At 46.1% G+C, this 17298-nt stretch overlaps 1 protein-coding gene across 1 annotated transcript; it reads right to left on the reverse strand.

Moving 5' to 3' along the window:
* Nucleotides 1-535: 535 nt before the first annotated feature.
* On the reverse strand, nucleotides 536-15316 carry SLC25A19 (solute carrier family 25 member 19). Its single transcript, XM_060253078.1, has 6 exons — nucleotides 15041-15316; nucleotides 13956-14111; nucleotides 12444-12614; nucleotides 8387-8570; nucleotides 6256-6386; nucleotides 536-4035 (listed from the first exon to the last, which is right to left on the reverse strand). Exons 1-6 carry the CDS (start codon nucleotides 15170-15172, stop codon nucleotides 3835-3837), a joined length of 975 nt encoding a protein of 324 aa, XP_060109061.1. The 5' UTR covers nucleotides 15173-15316; the 3' UTR covers nucleotides 536-3834.
* Nucleotides 15317-17298: the final 1982 nt, after the last annotated feature.

The following is a 17298-nucleotide window of genomic DNA, read 5'->3' on the forward strand; positions in this document are numbered from 1 at the left end:
CGGCTGCAGGGAAAAGTCTGATTTAGGGTTGGTCCTGTAGCAGTGCGATTCTTCCTCAATCTCCTTTTGTCCTCAAGACCAGCTATGCGTGTGTTCTCAAAGGAAGAGACAGCCTGGTGGATGGTGTGCCTCCATGCTTTGCGATCTGAGGCTAGGTCAGACCACTGGTGATGGTTGATGTGACAGGTGCTAAGGGATTATGCATATTAAATAGTTTTTAAAGGCACAGGAGCAGGCCAGGCCCCTCTTTTCTGATTAGCTGGCAACCTTCTACAGTGACCCCTAAAATACAGGTGGGCAAACACTACTTTACAGAAAACATTTTGTACTTGTTAATGGATCCTCAAATACAAAGCTTACACATATGGTGCTGATTATGAAGAACACCTGTGTGTATAGTATCAGCTTCTCCCTTCCGGACACTTGATCCTTTTTAGACCTTTGCTACTTTGTAATGAGAAGAAAACAGACAAATTTTAAGGTGTTTCACTGTCAGTTCTCAGGACAAAGCACAACAGCTAAAAAACCAGTAAGATTTATATTCAATATATTTAATAGATTTATTCCAAAAGGACATGTTCCATACAGGAAAACCGAATGGTCCATATCCTTAAAAGAATGCTGCACTTGAAGGTCAATTTGTATTAGAGAAAACAAAATGCTGTTATGGGTTCTGTTGATGTAACATTGGCAGTAGCAAAACAAAACCACCTCATAGTAATGGATCTTGAAACATTTTTTGTATAAAGCATGTGGAGATGCAGGATCTTAGCTGTGCAACACAAATAATAAGAGCAACTGGGGAAAAAAACATATTGACCCTAGATCTATTACAGATATTGGAGCAGAACTCTTAGCATTACTGGTGCCTAAAGTCAGATATTTTGAGGACTGGTGGGGGTGCAGGTACTGATACCAAGACGTTCAAGCAAAACTGCTGGAATCCATGGCAATCCTTAGTAAGCACACCTTTACAAGGGGATGGCACGAGAGTAAAATAAACCTATAGTGCTAGGAATCTGGAGGATGAACTGCAGAAGGTAATATGATGGTAAAGCCCTCATATTCACACAAGGCTGCTATCACCAAGCAAAAGCTTTGGGTGTTACTGAAGAAGTAATGTGTGGTCAGAAGTGCAAACTTCTAATGCAAAGATAGCATGTGCATTTGACGATGGCAGTGGGCCGTGGGCGTTTATGCTTCTGACCACAGGAAAAAAGGTGCAAGTTCCTCTATTACAAGAAATGCCACTAGATTAATAGAAAACTATTTGTGCTTTTGGCTGGTATTATTTCTTCAACAACATCTGCAGCTACTCTGAGAGCAGAACTGCATATTTATGCGGGGAAAAATGAACCCTCCCATACTGGGTTAGCCAAAGTAAACATGAATGCGGGAGGTTGCAGGGATAACCTATGCTAGCATGAGCATGTGTGTGCTTATCCTTTCCCCTGTCCTCCATTTTCCCTGCAATTTTCACCAATGTGACCTAAGCATTACAAAGCGACATGGGTTTGGGATTCCTTTGCTCCCATCCAACAACACTCAGCAGAAGGAATATGACTTTCGCAAAACTTATCACATGTGCCAGTTAAATAAAAGCCACACTGCTCAGCATATACGGAAGAACCCTAGTTTTTCAGGTACAGCATACAAGAAGATGGTAAGGATCTTTCCTGTTTCTACTTTCCGTGTTCCTAGGTGACATGGCTCCAGCTGTACTGCTCAAGTCATCTCAGAAATAAGAGTCTGGTAGTTCGGGAGTGGGGGTGGGGAAATTGTAAGAAAACCTTTTACATAATAGTGGAATTGAGCACTCTGGCTTTTAACTTCCCCCCTCTTCCTCTAGAGGCCTTGCTCACATCTGGATTTATGTTGTGGCAAAAGGGAAGATGAGCACATTTCCCATCCACTTTCCTCCTCGTGGTGGTTGAACACGTGCTGCATCTTTGTGAGACAGGCTTGCAGGATTAAAGGAGAATCCACTTGCCTGGTGGAAGAGCTGGGTGGTCTGCGTGAGATCTCAGCTTGATCATCGCAACTTGCGAAGGTGTGGGGACTTGATTCTTCTGCTTTCCCAAATATGCTCCAGCAGTGCGCTATGCTATAGTGTCAATACAGACAGTTGCCTAAACTAGAAAAAAGTGCCACTTACCATAGACTGAAAAGAGGACCGGAACCACCACTATTGGCAATATGGATGAGCATAGATGCATCCAGTGTTATCAGGACAGAGCCTCACAGCAAGCCTGCACCCTAAACGCTCTGCTGTTACCTACATTGAAAACCACCTGCTGCAGCTCAGCACAGCCATCCGTGAACTGGAACTGGGATTCTCTGCTCCAGGAATGCAGGAACAGTCCTTCAACACTCTTGTATCCCAGAGACGGCCTCAACCACCCATACTAGTTTCCTGGCAGATTCCCTCGGTTCAACAGAAGTGTCCAATCTAGTCCTTTGCTTGCCAAAAGTAGATTTAACTGATTTTAGCTCAGGGTTAGTTTGAAGATGTACTCTTCTTTGATCCAAAACAAGCTACCAAGGAGATACAATCGTTTCAGAGAATTAAAAATGTACTAAAAAAGACCCACTGAAATTTGCAACATGTGCGCATCTACATGTGTCTCCTTCATTCTTGTGCAACCGCTAGAAACTAACGGTACCACCTTAAATTGCACCTTTCAATGGGATCAGAAGGGCGGGACTCTGCTTAGCGTGGCACTGCAAGAGACTGACATCATCTATTGCAAATAAATAGATGGCAAGGTGACAAGGCAAAGGAACTGGGATTTCAACTGTGGCATGCTGCCACGAACCTTTGCCACAGCACTAAAAGATGGGTATGTGCATCAAGGTTACATTAAAATAGGAGCATAAAAGTCAATACCTTAAAAATGTAAACACCTTGTGTGACTGTTGTGGGTGCATGTTTTCTGCCACCTGCAGTTTGGCTAGACAATGAGATGCACGTGAGAGAAAAGGAGAACACTAGCATCAAAGGCACCATGGATGCAATGGCTATCTCAGGTGGTTGCACCCCAACTCTTCTTTAACGCTGCCATCGGGCTGCAACTTGGGACATTTCTGTGATTCCCTCTTCCTTACGGAGCATGCTTTATTAAAAAAAATTACAGGGCCTGCTTGTCTGCTAGTGAAACACTGTGGCATCATGATGGCCTATAAAACTACAAACAAGAAGCAAAACCAAGGGCTGGAAATGGCACAGCAATTTCACAGCCCATGCCAAGTCACCAACTATCCAACAGGTAGACGTCCCCTTAAGAATGCCCAGAAAGCAAGGGACAAAGACACTCTGGCTTGCTGGAAACACTGCAAATTGCCAATGCTGGGGAGCAGCAGTGACTAACAACTAAGTCACTGGCAGAGGCCTGGCTCTTTGATAATGGGAAGGACTGTGTTCCTGGAGAGCTAAAGGGGGTGCCGGCATGGCAAAGCAAACAATGCAGCACCAGTTGTGACAGGGCAGAAACAGCAGAGAGAGCTTTGCAAACGGGACAAGAACATTATTTGTTCTGAATCAAATGTCATCAAATCAGAAAGGTTTTGACAGTTCCCCCAAGAGCTGATTTAAAAAAACCCCTTTCCCTAGAATTAAGTAGTGCCTCTTACATGGGAGCTGAGACAGGCAGAAATCTGTGCAGCAAGCAGAAAGGACTGAAATGCCCCCGACAGCAGCTGTGGAGTGCCAGCTCTCTTAGTTTGGCCCGAATGTATCCTTAATGTGTGTCTTGGGCTGTGGCAAAAATCCACCTTACTCAGTTCGGCGCAACCCCCACTGCAATCAGCAATGTCCTTTGCAGACAGGAGCTTATGTCAGTCTTCCTCCTTCTTAGAGCTGCTTGTCTCCTTCAGGGTATGCATCAGGCGGCAGAAGAGCTCATACCAGAAAAAGGTGAAGCCTGTCGAGAATGCAGCCTTCAACAGGCTTGGGGAGAGGCCCTTGAAGAATCCACTAGCTCCCTCATCCCGCACTATCTGCCGAGCACAATCCATTATGCCGCTGTAGGTCCGCACCTAGAGAGAAGAACGAACAACAGCACAAATCCAGCCACTGTAGAACGTCACATGTAGGCATGTCCACCAAGGGAAAATGACTAAGTGAAGCCAAAGGGATGCATCCACGGCCTCTCTTCGCTCTCAGTAGCCCTAGTCTCTCCCTGAATGAGAGTGAGAAGACCAACAGGCAGGTATCTTCAATTGCCTTCATCCAGCTAAAGCAGGAATGGAGACTACACTGTTCTAACACATGCACAACACCTACAAAAGAGCTAACAGTGGGGGTGGGGAGAATGCGGTTGAGAAATTAATCTTTAAAACACCCTATTGGGCACACCCTACTGTGCAACTTTTCAGCTCCGCAGGTACAGAAAGATCTTTTCAGTGGGAAAAATCTTAGTTCTTTGTACTGGCACACAAAACCGGCACTCAAAACCTGTTTGCTTTACATAAACATTTTAAACAAGGAAAATAAGGCAGCTCCATGTGTTCACTAGTGTGGGACAAACTTGAAAGAAATGCTCACACACTAGGCTTCCCAACCCTCCTGCCCTGGCGGGGGACCCCAGGATTTCCAGCCTCTTCCCCCGCTCCCCAAAAAAACAGAAGCGGGGGGAGGGGGGGAAACGGCACCAAAGAGCGTGGCGAGCCGCCCCATCCTGGAGCGGGCGACGCCGCCGCGCTGCTGCCGCCCCCTCCCCGCCCACCGCAGCTGCTCCTCCGAGATGGGCCCAGGCTGAGCCCATCTCGGAGGAGCAGCCAAGATGAAGTGGAGAAGGCAAAACCAGAGGGGAGGGCAGAAGCAGGCCAGGAGCATGGCGAGCCACGAATCTTGGCCCTTCTAGGACCCGGACTCGTGGCTCGCCATGCCCCCGGCCCGCCTCCACCCCCCCTCCGATTCCACCCCAGAGTCGGGGCGGAGCGGGCGACGCCACCGCGCCGCTGCCGCCCCCCCTCTGCCCCACCGCAGCTGCTCCTCCGAGATGGGCCCAGCCTGAGCCCATCTTGGAGGAGCAGCCACGGCGAGCGGAGAAGAGGCGGCAGCCACGCTCCCCGGCGCCGTTTCCCCCCCTCCCCACTTGCTCCACCCCAGTGTCTCCTGGCTCCACCCCCAAAGTCTCCTGGCTCCACCCCCAAAGTCCCCAGATATTTCTGAACATGGACTAGGCAACCCTATCACACACACACACCCCTCCAGTCAGCAGACAGTTGTGCTGCTGCTGCTTTTGCAGTCTCTGAAGGGGCTGTGGTAAGCAGAGGGGACCCAAGTCACAAGAAGCACTCCCCTTATTCTCTCTGCAATTTTCCATTTGATAGTTTCAAATAAGCAAGGGAGAGAACTGGCAACATATGAGCCAGCTGAATAAGACATGGCTTGAGCATTTGCTAGAACTAAGTCTGTACAGTGAATTCTACATTTGGCCAAAGGGCAAGAGCCAAGGGTGTACACAGTCCTGTGTGAACCACGCCAGCAGAACCAGCACCAGCAAGGACGTCTTAGTGGACCTGTTTTAAATTTCTGATGGGTTGCATATTTTGTTCAATTTTTTATTCTTTGTGCATTTTATTCCCCAATGTGCGAGAAAACTAGGATACACATATTTAAATAAATGAGTAGTTGGGAAGAGGGGAGAACTTTGCACAAATATTACAGAATGGCTCCCAGGGGATGTCATTACAGGGGAGGGACGGTGGCTCAGTGGTAGAGCATCTGCTTGGTAAGCAGAAGGTCCCAGGTTCAATCCCTGGCATCTCCAAAAAAGGGTCCAGGCAAATAGGTGTGAAAAACCTCAGCTTGAGATCCTGGAGAGCCACTGCCAGTTTGAGTAGACAATACTGACTTTGATGGACCCAGGGTCTGATTCAGTATAAGGCAGCTTCATATGTTCATGAAGAGGGACGGTGGCTCAATGGTAGAGCATCTGCCTGGGAAGCAGAAGGTCCCAGGTTCAATCCCCAGCATTTCCAACCAAAAAGGGTCCAGGCAAATAGGTGTGAAAAACCTCAGCTTGAGACCCTGGAGAGCCGCTGCCAGTTTGAATAGACAATACTGACTTTGATGGACCCAGGGTCTGATTCAGTATAAGACAGCTTCATATGTCCATATTATCTTTTTATTGCTGATGCTGGTTCATCTTTGGCTTACATTAGGAATAAATCTACATTCTCAGACTGTATGAGCATACAAAGAAGGGAGGAAGGAAAGAAAGGCCACATGCAATTTGAACCATCTCTCACCTGGCCAAATCTTGCCCGGGCTTCCTCAAAGCCTCCCACCTGTAGCCTTTTCTTGAACAGGTCAAAAGGGTAAGTGAGAGTTTTACTGATGACTCCAGCACAACTGCCACACACAAAACTTTTAACGTTGCCTGAAAAGCAGAGAAGATGGGAAGGGAGGGTTGCACCTCAAAGGGGAAGGCATGTGATTTTTTGCAGAAACATCTGAAAATAATAATTAAAAAAATACTTGCAGGGTTAACTTTGCTCCCAAGCTAAAGCAATATATGAACATTCTTAGATGGTGATGAGGAGAAAAAAACCTTTTGGTGACATTTCGGGTTAGGGGAAAATGGGCGGATGAGCAGGGTAGGAGGAAGGGGTGGTAAGCAGCAGGAGGAATGTTGCAGGTTACAGAAAAGTAGATGGAGCAATCCCACAAGCCCCTCTTTAACCCCTGGGGATGACTGCAATGGTGGGAAAAGTCATACCTTTGACAGTAATCAGGACTGGCCCAGGAACTGTGCTCTCTCATCCCTATGGATTGCTAGAAATGTGGGACTGGTGCCATCTTTCCAGCCATTCTCAGAGCTGTCAGAGAGCAGCCACACTCTTATAGCCTTGAGGATGACTGGAAAGGTGGGTCTAAGTTGTTTTATGCTTGCCTGAACATGGCAAACTGTGTCATTGTGGCCAATCCCGGACAACCTTAAAAACACACACACAACATTTTCTTATGGCTTGGCATCTGTACTTCACTATTACTCAAAAAGAATGACCTGTAAGATGTCACAACGCTTGAAAAGACTGGGCCGTACAGGAGGAGAATGAATTGTTAAAGCATCCAATGTGGGCATATGTGGGACAGCCTTGGTTTGTCTCATTTCTCCATGGTTTGGGACAGATGGTGGTGTCTGGGGAGAGGGTCTTGCCACAATATCCATTGCTATGTGGTGTTCCTCAAGGGGCGATCCATCTGCATTGGCCTCCACCTGCTCTGTTCTTGCTGTTTCATTTGTTATACTATCATCCTAACATTCACGGACACGCATGAAGTATAACCTCTTCTAAGAGAAGACGCGCCAAGCTGTGTCAAACTACTGGCTGCCATCTGATTGACAGTATAACTATTGTTATAAATGGGTTTTAATACGTCATTATTAATATACTACTTTAACGTTGTTGCTGGTACCTGTTGTTACCTGCCCTAAGCCCTGCTGTGCAGGAAAGGGCAGGCTACAAGCCGAATTTAATACATATTTTTATTTATTTATTTATTATCTTTAATTTATACCCCGCCCTCTCCGCAAGCGGACTCAGGGCGGCTAACAATCCGTTCAAAATTTCAGACAATAAATACAATTAAACGATCGAACTTCAAATGATAAACACTATTAAAACATTTTAAAACCATTTTACGGTGCTGTTCAATAACTACCTAGGTGGAATTGTCCTTTATTAACAGTTAAACCCGCAGTAGTTCCAATATCTCAGTAGTGTAGGTGGCAGTCCTCTCCCGGTTTAAGTGCTAAAAGCCTGTCGGAATAACTCGGTTTTACAGACCCTGCGGAATTGAGAGAGGTCCCGCAGGGCCCTTATGGCCTCCGGGAGCGCATTCCATATTTCAAGTGCTGCCACTGAGAAGGCCCTAGACCATGTAGAACACAGCCTGCTCCCTTGGTCCGGGGATGGACAGTAGATGTTGCGTCCCTGAATGCAGTGCTCTCTGGGGAACATGTGGAGAAAGGCGGTCCCAAAGATAGATAGGCCCCTGATCATATATGGCTTTAAAGGTTAATACCAACACCTTGAAACGGACTTGGAACACAATAGGCAGCCGGTGCAGTTCTTTCAGCACCGGCTGAATGTGCTCCCATCGAGGGATAAATCCAACTGTACAAGCATGGCCACCTTCAAGAGGGGTTTAGATAAAAATATGGAGCAGAGGTCCATCAGTGGCTATTAGCCACAGTGTGTGTGTTTGTATAAAATGTTTTGCCACTGTGTGACACAGAGTGTTGGACTGGATGGGCCATTGGCCTGATCCAACATGGCTTCTCTTACGTTCTTATTAGTTATTTGTCAGGTTGTTCTACAGTAGGACACAGTTTTCCTATCACTTCTCCCTACTGCTGCTGCATCAAAGACTAACCTGTTTTTGATCCTCCATCTGGAACAATCCAGTCATACAGTCTTATCAGGAAGTTATATAAGGAAAACTGGAGGCCAGCATAGGGAACAATTGCAATAATGGTTGGGTTGAGACCCCTATAAAAGGTCAGCGGCCCTTCTCTCCGGTACATGTTGACCACGGCATGGCGAAGGTTCCTGTAAATCTACAGGAATAAAAAAAGAAGAAGAAGAAGATATTGGATTTATATCCCGCCCTCCACTCCGAAGAGTCTCAGAGCAGCTCACAATCTCCTTTACCTTCCTCCCCCACAACAGACACCCTGTGAGGTGGGTGGGGCTGGAGAGGGCTCTCACAGCAGCTGCCCTTTCAAGGACAACCTCTGCCAGGGCTATGGCTGACCCAAGGCCATCCCAACAGGTGCAAGTGGAGGAGTGGGGAATCGAACCTGGTTCTCCCAGATAAGAGTCCGCACACTTAACCACTACACCAAACTGGCTCTCCAGGGAGCAAGTTTATTTGCGTGAGCAATCAACAAAAGCTTTTTGAAATTGATACTGCTCCCCATTCTCCACCGTGCATTAGCTTTCAACCAGTGCTCACGAATGGTGTAGGGAATAGAACTTCTGAAAGTTAGGTTGTGTGGCTACCTAACGCTTCCTCAGTTTCTACCCACGTACCCCTACGCCTTGGCATCTGCTCCAATTTCTGATCAGCACCCTTCTGATATAACCCTTACTTCACAAAATCTCCACTTTTACACAACGTTTAACGATACAAAAAAGAAACTTATGCAGTAGCATATTTGCATAAGCTGCGTTGATTCGCGTAACTTATTTTGAATACAGAATCTTTTCACTGACACGAAAGAAGGCATCCCTGAACACAGGATTTGGATTTGGGAGGATCGATCACAAGGCCAGTGTTTTGGCCCCTTCTGCATCTTTTCCTCAGCCCGGTCTGTTTTGGCTCCGTCTCATCTAATGTTTTCCAATTCCAGCTGCTCATGTAAGTGCTCCTCTCCTGCAAATTCGCAATATGGTCAAGAGAGATTGCATTTTGTCTGCTGTGCAGTGCGTTCCCCTCTGTTCTCACAGTTCCCTCAGAAAGCTCCTTCCCGGGGCTGCAGGATCTGCCCCCACGGGACAGTCTGCGTGAGTAATGGAGCTGGAGTGAAAGAGGGACAAGGGAATGAAACTGCTCCCTCCTCTCAGTGGAGGTTCACTTGCAAAAGAGGGAGGAGAAGACATTTCATCCCCTTGACCCTCCTCTCTCCAGCTAGCCAACCTGCACAGCTATTCTCCACGAGAGTGATCTTCCTAGGGAGCAAAAGGGGCTGCAAAAATGGAGAGCAATGTGAGAAAACTCCATGCTCCATACACACAGGCCTTGAATTCAGCAGGAGCTCAGCTCCTAAACCTTTCTGACGCCCCCCCCTCCTCCCCACCTACCTTGTCAATTGAATAGTAGGTGCAGCTGCATAACAATCCCTGGATTAGGAGAGCAGGCAGCCAGCCAGCCAGCCAGCAGGAGCCCCCATTAACCTCTGGAGAAGCCCATGCCACCCTTTCTCCACTTGTGTGATTTTTGGCAGCAGGTGGCTTGCTGGCCTTTTGACTGTGGGGGAGGCCCAAAAAGGAGAGCCCCAGGGGAGTGAGGCCTACTTGGGCTGGCTGGATCTCTAGTCAGCCCAAGTAGGCCTCGCTCACCTGAGGCTCTCCTTTCTTGCACTGGGTTGGTTTTGGCTGGTGGTGGGGTGGCATATGCTAATGAGCTCCACCACCTATTTTTCTACCAAACGACCCCTGCATACACAGATTGGTTTATACAAACCATAAACTTCATGTACAAATTGATGCCTTCGGTGTTAGCAAAAAAATCCCTGTGTGCAGCGAAGCAGCAGTTTACCCACATAGGGTTAAACTATAAGAGCAAGTGTAAGTTCTGCCCAGCTGTTGTTAAGTCATAGGCAGCAGCCCTGCCCATCAACATCACAATAAAGTCGTGAGTATTTAATTCATGAAAGAGATTCTGCAAAGAGCTAAGGAGTGGGATAAACTGATTGGGGGGGTGTTGTCAGGTGACTGGGAGAGGCAAGAAGTGTTTCTTGATACACCCTCCTACCAAGTTCACATTTGGGACTATTCAAGTTCACATTTGGGACTATTTGCTAGTACTTATGCAAAGCAAATGAAGTCAAGGAACCATTGCAAAAGATGCATCAACGTCTCAAAGGATAGCACAGTATTAATGGTATTCTGCAAAGAGCTAAGGAGTGGGATAAACTGATTGGGGGGGGGGGGTGTTGTCAGGTGACTGGGAGAGGCAAGAAGTATTTCTCGATACACCCTCCTACCAGCGTTCTAAGCTGAGTTAGTGCGAACTAGCTCATAGATTTGTAGTCTCCGGCTCACGCATTTTTGTCTTAGCTCAGGAAAAATGGGCCCAGAGCAAATTACTTTCTGCAGCAGCTCACCACTTTCATGCCAGTAGCTCATGAAGTAGAATTTTTGCTCGCAAGACTCCACAGCTTAGAGAAAACATGTTCTCCTACAGTATTTGTTCCCTGTTGGGGCAATCAAGGAATGGTTGCCCAGGACTTCTACCCAGTAAGTTGCTGGAGGCAGGGCCATGCTATTTGGAGGCCTGAGGTAATGTGTATTTGTTTGCTGTGCACAGGAAGAGATATTGTTTTAGCCTAGCAAAGTTAGTCTTCTTTGTTTTTATGTTTTGCTTGTCTGTCCTTATAGCTGTTGGCCTATTGTACTTTGTTTACCTTAGAACAAATGGTAGAGCATTTGTTTGGCATGCAGAAGGTCCCAGGTTCAGTCCCCGGCATCTCCAGTTAAAGGGATCAGGGAGTCAGTTATGTGAAAGACCTCAGCCTGAGATCCTGGAGAGCTGCACTGGAGAGTAGACGATACTGACCTTAAGGGACCGGGGGTCTGAGTCTGTATAAAGCAGCTTCTTGTGCGTTTGTGGCCTGTTTGCTCTAACCCTCGGCTCTAAACCGATTCCCTGATCCCGTCGTCTGTTCAGATGGGTGTCCTCCTTTCTCTACCTTTTATATTTATAATATAAAAATAAAAATGGAGCAGAGGTCCATCAGTGGCTATTAGCCACTGTGTGTGTGTGTGTATATATATATATATAAAAAAAATTTTGGCCACTGTGTGACACAGAGTGTTGGACTGGATGGGCCATTGGCCTGATCCAACATGTCTTCTCTTCAGTTCTTATGTGACACAAGAGTGTTGGACTGGATGGGCCATTGGCCTGATCCAACATGTCTTCTCTTCAGTTCTTATGTGACACAAGAGTGTTGGACTGGATGGGCCATTGGCCTGATCCAACATGGCTTCTCTTATGTTCTTATGTTCTTAACTTGGTCTAGTAATTTGTGCACTCTCTCCCTGAGTGACCCAGCGAGTTGGCAACCTCTTTACTTCACAACAACAACACAAAAATAAATATCAACCAACATAAAGTTCACATTTGGGACTATTTGCTAGTACTCATGCAAAGCAAATGAAGTCAAGGAACCGTTGCAAAAAGATGCATCGACGTCTCAAAGGATAGCACAGTGTTAATGGCATTTCCTCCCTAAAGAAGAACCCTCCCCTCAGTTCCTCTTACCTTCCTCTTCCTGCTTGGGATCATTTGTCTCCCCTCTTGGCTTCTTTTCCCTGTTCCTGCCTCTGCTAGACTATTAGAATGATCCTTCACTGCTCTGTATTTCGGGCTGCTTCCTCTCATGCTTCGAATTCCTTCTCAAGACCTAACTTTTTAATACCCTTCCCTGGCCCGATTTAGCCCCAGCTACCATTTGACACTTTCAGCACCGCTCCTCGTTGTCATTTCTCAAACGCTCCCCCGGTCTGATCCTTCCAAGGTAAGTGCGTAAGTCTTCTGACAAGGATTGTGTCATTTATTTGTCCTCGATAGTTCTTTCTCACCGATGGTGCATAAGAGCCCAGAGTGCTTGAAAGATCACTAAGCGGCCATCATCCAGTTTAGAAAGGGGCATTTCTGATCTGAAAAGGAACCAGAATGAAAAGGTCCCTCAACCACCTCTTACCTTTGGCTCTCCTTGGGCAGCCAGGCGGGTACGCAACGTGTCAAGGGGCTGAACCGTGACAGTGGCAGCACAAGCAGACAAACCACCGCAGACAAAATGCACACCAAAATCGCGAGCGTCGTACGGTGTATTATCGTGGGCCAGCTTTGTCAGAAACTCAAAGCTGACAAACTTGCATAAGAAGAAAAGAACAAAGAACAGTAATGAGTACATTCAGGTTAGGTGAAGGAAGATAAGCACTACCCACAGTCTCCCGGTAAGTGTGGACAATGAGGCTTTTCGAGCGGAACGGACTTATGGCAACGCCAGCAAGGGGCTTTTAAGGCAAGTGAGAAGCGGAGGTGGTTTGCCATTGCCTTCCTCTGCAGAGTCCTCCTTGGTGGTCCCCCATCGAAGTACCAATCCCACTTAGCTTCTAAGATCAAGCTACACCATGCCATACCATTCCACATCCCACAAATGCATCATACGGCTCCAGCAATACCTCCTCCCCCAGTTAAGAGAGGGATCTGAGCAATGCTTAAGGCAACAGTACTACATACACTTGCCCTAGAAGCAATCCTTGCTGAGCACAGTGGGATTTATTTCTGGGTAAAAGTTCACACTATTGTGTTATTAGTCCCACAGGTTAATTTTGTTTCAATCAGAGTACTCTAGCTTTATGGACTGGTTCCAAAATCTTAAAGAACAGAATTATGGCTATTTACAGGAAAGTTACTATGTGAATATTTCACCTTGATGCCTGAGAAAATAGGCTCTTGCCTATGAAAACTCAATATATATAAAGTTTACCTGTGAGTAGACAAGGTCATTGCTTTATTGTGGCTTCTGTTGTTGCTGATATGGGCTATTCTTGTGGAATGTTTCCCTTTCAACTTCCTTCCTGAACCCCTTTTTCGTAATATAGTTTATAGGACTTCTACTTTCTTGTAACAAGGTTCTACCCACATCCTAACAAGATGTTACCGTGGCTTTCCCCCAAAGCACAGTGCACAAGAAAGGAGGGTGAAAAGATCACAGCAGTGTCACAGTCGGAGGAGGATCAAACCACCTCACAGCTACGAGACAAGACCGGTTTTGAACTATCATGCCCCAAAGTCCCAGTTGACAACAGAACCCTAGTTTGGATCCACCAAACACTTCCATAAATGGAAAGAGTTCCATCCATGGAGCTCGATTTCCTCACCTTCCTGCTTCCACTGCAGATTTTGGAGGGGCATTTGGAGCTGCAGTGGGAATTGGGAGGGGGAAAACTCCTCCTTCACACAAAAAAAATTCTATCTGCGGAAGCACTCTGCTGAACCTAAGCCCCAGTCTTTAATACTTGGCATCCCCCCAAAATCAAACCATTCGATGTCAGCATTTTAATTGTGGCAAAGTAACTTTCACAGAATAGCGATATCAGTTTTTGGAGACAGACAAATGAAATACAGATCCAATAAAAGAGGGTTGCTGGAGAAGCTATCATATTCCGAAGGAAAGAGATAGCCTGAAGCATTTTCTGATTCTTACCTGGACAGCTCCATAGCAGACGGAGAGGAGTTGAGCTGGGACATGGCCCTTCCAGAAAGCCTTTGGCCCTTCCTCAACCCATATTTGGCAAATGGCCTGCCAGATACCATAGTATTTAGCCTGTGGATTTCTGGAACTCAGTTGCTCTATCTGCAGCTGAAGAGAGAGGAAAGCTTTCAGTTGTAACGTTTGAAACTTAAAGTATCTGAGGGTGTAAACAACTTTTGTTTTTAAGAAGGAAAATGACCTGGGTTCAAATTCCTTAACTTGGGGTGGGGTCACCAGAACAACATTTTAAATGGGAAAAAAAATGGATGCATAAAATGGATAAACAGGCATGAAGAATTTCAGAGATACTGAAGGAAACCAAAACCTCAAAGCAGGACACAGCTAAAATCAAATCCAAAAAGGGCTAGGCCTTTTGATCCAAGAGCATGCCGATTTCACTTTAGGGTGCCACGACTTAGGTAAAGGAGCTACACGAAGCTTTGCCAAGGACTGTTTACTTTAAGGACAATCTCCAGTTTCTTTAAAAACTGTGATGGAGCTCTGTGCCCAGAAATAGTTCAGTTGCACCTGTCATGCAGTGGTTAAGAACAGCTGAAAAAAAGACAGCAACTCTAATTGTAGCCCAGGGTATTATTTTTAATGGGCGTTCCTCTGGAAATGCAAGTCTAATTAACCAAATCAGCAGGAATTACTCTTTGAACTGTAACTATTCAGATCTCTTTGTTACCAAGCTCCACACCTATATTCCACATACCGTCTCATGTAAACCTCTGCGAATGCCTTCAATTGAACATAACTTTGAATAGTTAAGCGCCTCCCCCAATGAGGCCACATACTGTCCTCCTAATATGGGTCATGGCCTCTTAACCAGCTTTAACAATAATCTGCTGAGAGATAAGAATGCTGAATATCCAGTACACCATGGACTGTTAACCTGAACAGTAATATATAGGGTTGATCACCAGTTTAGGGCTGCATTAGTAACACCAGAAAGAGCAGCTTTCTTCCTACTTTTTTTTTAAACTCATCTACTGTAATGCTGGAAGGTTTGTCACACAGGTTGCTGAAAGTAGTACCTGAAAACGGATCTTCAGAACATCAAAGGGGCCAATCAGAGCTCGAGTGACCAACCCAGACGCAGATCCTGCTGCTGCTATTTCCACCGAAGAGAGAGAAGTGCACTGGGAATTGGGATCATAGCCAACCATCCCTCCAAGATCCAAAAGCTGCTTCAAAATCCATCCACTCCTGTGAGCGCTGCCATTGACGGCAAGAAAAGAAGGATTCCAGCTGAGAAGTCTGCTTCAAACTGAAAAACACAGAAGGTATAAATCAGGTCTACTCACGTTTGGGAAGCTAGAGAGTGCTTGCCTCCAGACATGACTGGTGTGCATGCACTGGATATAAGAAATAACTGGGCTCTGTGTACATAGAATTCAATGCACACAAATTTAATCTACATGGCATTTAACACATGCATTCTAAAAAAAAATTACCTGATAGACAAACCTGGAAGACAGGTGTGCCCAGGTGTGGGAGGGTGGTACAATTCACCTTTGTGTCACCTAAAAAGACTGTATATGTAAACAGGGCATTAGAAATAAGTGAACTGAAACTGAACTTATATTGTTTTAGTCATTCTACAAAGGCAACTTTTCAACAATAACCAGCCAACCTACAAACACACTTCTGCTTAATACTATATAACACAATACTGAGAAACAAAGAGTAACAATATTAGAAGGCTAGGAGGGCATTTTCAAGCAGATTTAACTACACTATACAAGCTAACCCAGACAACTACATATTTGGTTCCACATTACAGTGGTGGCAGATTTAATCAAGACAACTATGGTCATGTGCACACCTACCGTGCACCGCAGCTCAAATTACAGACCTGAGACTCTGCCCAAAGTTTTGAGAGACAGGAAACAGCATAGCAGCGGGAGTGCCCTTCCCATTCTCATTCTGAAATCTTCTGTTGTTCCCTTCTCCTCTTGCCAGGCTTTGCTCACCATCCATGGGGAGAAAAATCAACCAACAGAGTATCCAAGCACCCAGGCAAAGGTCTCCGTTGGCTCAGGTTCACACTGCTCTGGAGCTATTGAAACCACTGGCAGAATCTCCAGATCATACAAAATTCCTACTGTCAAATAACTGACCTACTAAACCCTTGCTTTATGTACTTTGGCAGCAGCTTGCCAAGGCCTTAAAGCGGGGTCTTTCCAAGTCTTGATAGTTGTGGTCTCACTTGAACTCAGGCTCCACAAGGTGGAGCATGTAAATACTGTGATAACCCTTCCCTATTTTTGCAGCCCCTTCTTAAACCAGGTTCTGATATCAGGAGGGAAATGACTTTGAATTTGACCTGGGCATGGACATTATGGAGCAATACTTTTATAAGGAAAAGTTTACGGATAACATTTTTCTGGCAACATATAATACAGTAGTTCAGATACACTTCCACATGGTAGTTCCACCCACCCCACCTGCTTACAGGTGAAGTAGGGATTTTCTAATCATTGATGGTGGAACATAGGGGAGGGACGGTGGCTCAGTGGTAGAGCATCTGCTTGGTAAGCAGAAGGTCCCAGGTTCAATCCCCGGCATCTCCAACTAAAAGGGTCCAGGCAAATAGGTGTGAAAAACCTCAGCTTGAGACCCTGGAGAGCCGCTGCCAGTCTGAGAAGACAATACTGACTTTGATGGACCCAGGGTCTGATTCAGTATAAGGCAGCTTCATATGTTCATATGTTCAACACATTTTCACACCGTCTTCTAAGACTGAAAGTTGCAGCTCCTACTGAGAGTAAAGTACTGCTTGCTTGAATGGGGAATGCCCAGCAGGGGTGGACTGGCCAGGGGGTCAGGTTGCCTGATGGCAAATGGGCCCTATGGGGTCCCCTTAAACAATATGTTAAAAATGTCGACGACCTTTTAGTAGCTTGAAAATATAATAGACGTTCCAATAGTATCACTGTAATGCAACTAAAATTTACTTTGCATTACTGTTTTAATTACATTTTTAAATGACTTTTCAAGGATATCTCTGTATTTGTCTTCTGCACTTTCCCTTTCCTCTGTAGTTTCCTTTCTGCCTTCAAGTTTTCTTGCCCCCAGAGGCAGGTTAGCCATTATAGCTGCTGGGGAACTTCCATGTGGGCCAATGGCCTGCCCCTCCCACCCCAGGCATGAAACAGAAAGTTCCGCCAGGAGATCAGCTGGTCTAGCAAACCTTTCCTTTTTCCTTCCCCATGCTGTGACCCCTGCATTTGTAAATGAAGGGCACCTTGCTACCCTTGCGACAGAGCATCTTCAGCAGAGCTACCAACCT

The sequence above is a fragment of the Heteronotia binoei genome, chromosome 13, assembly GCF_032191835.1.
Source record: "Heteronotia binoei isolate CCM8104 ecotype False Entrance Well chromosome 13, APGP_CSIRO_Hbin_v1, whole genome shotgun sequence".
NCBI lineage: Eukaryota > Metazoa > Chordata > Lepidosauria > Squamata > Gekkonidae > Heteronotia > Heteronotia binoei.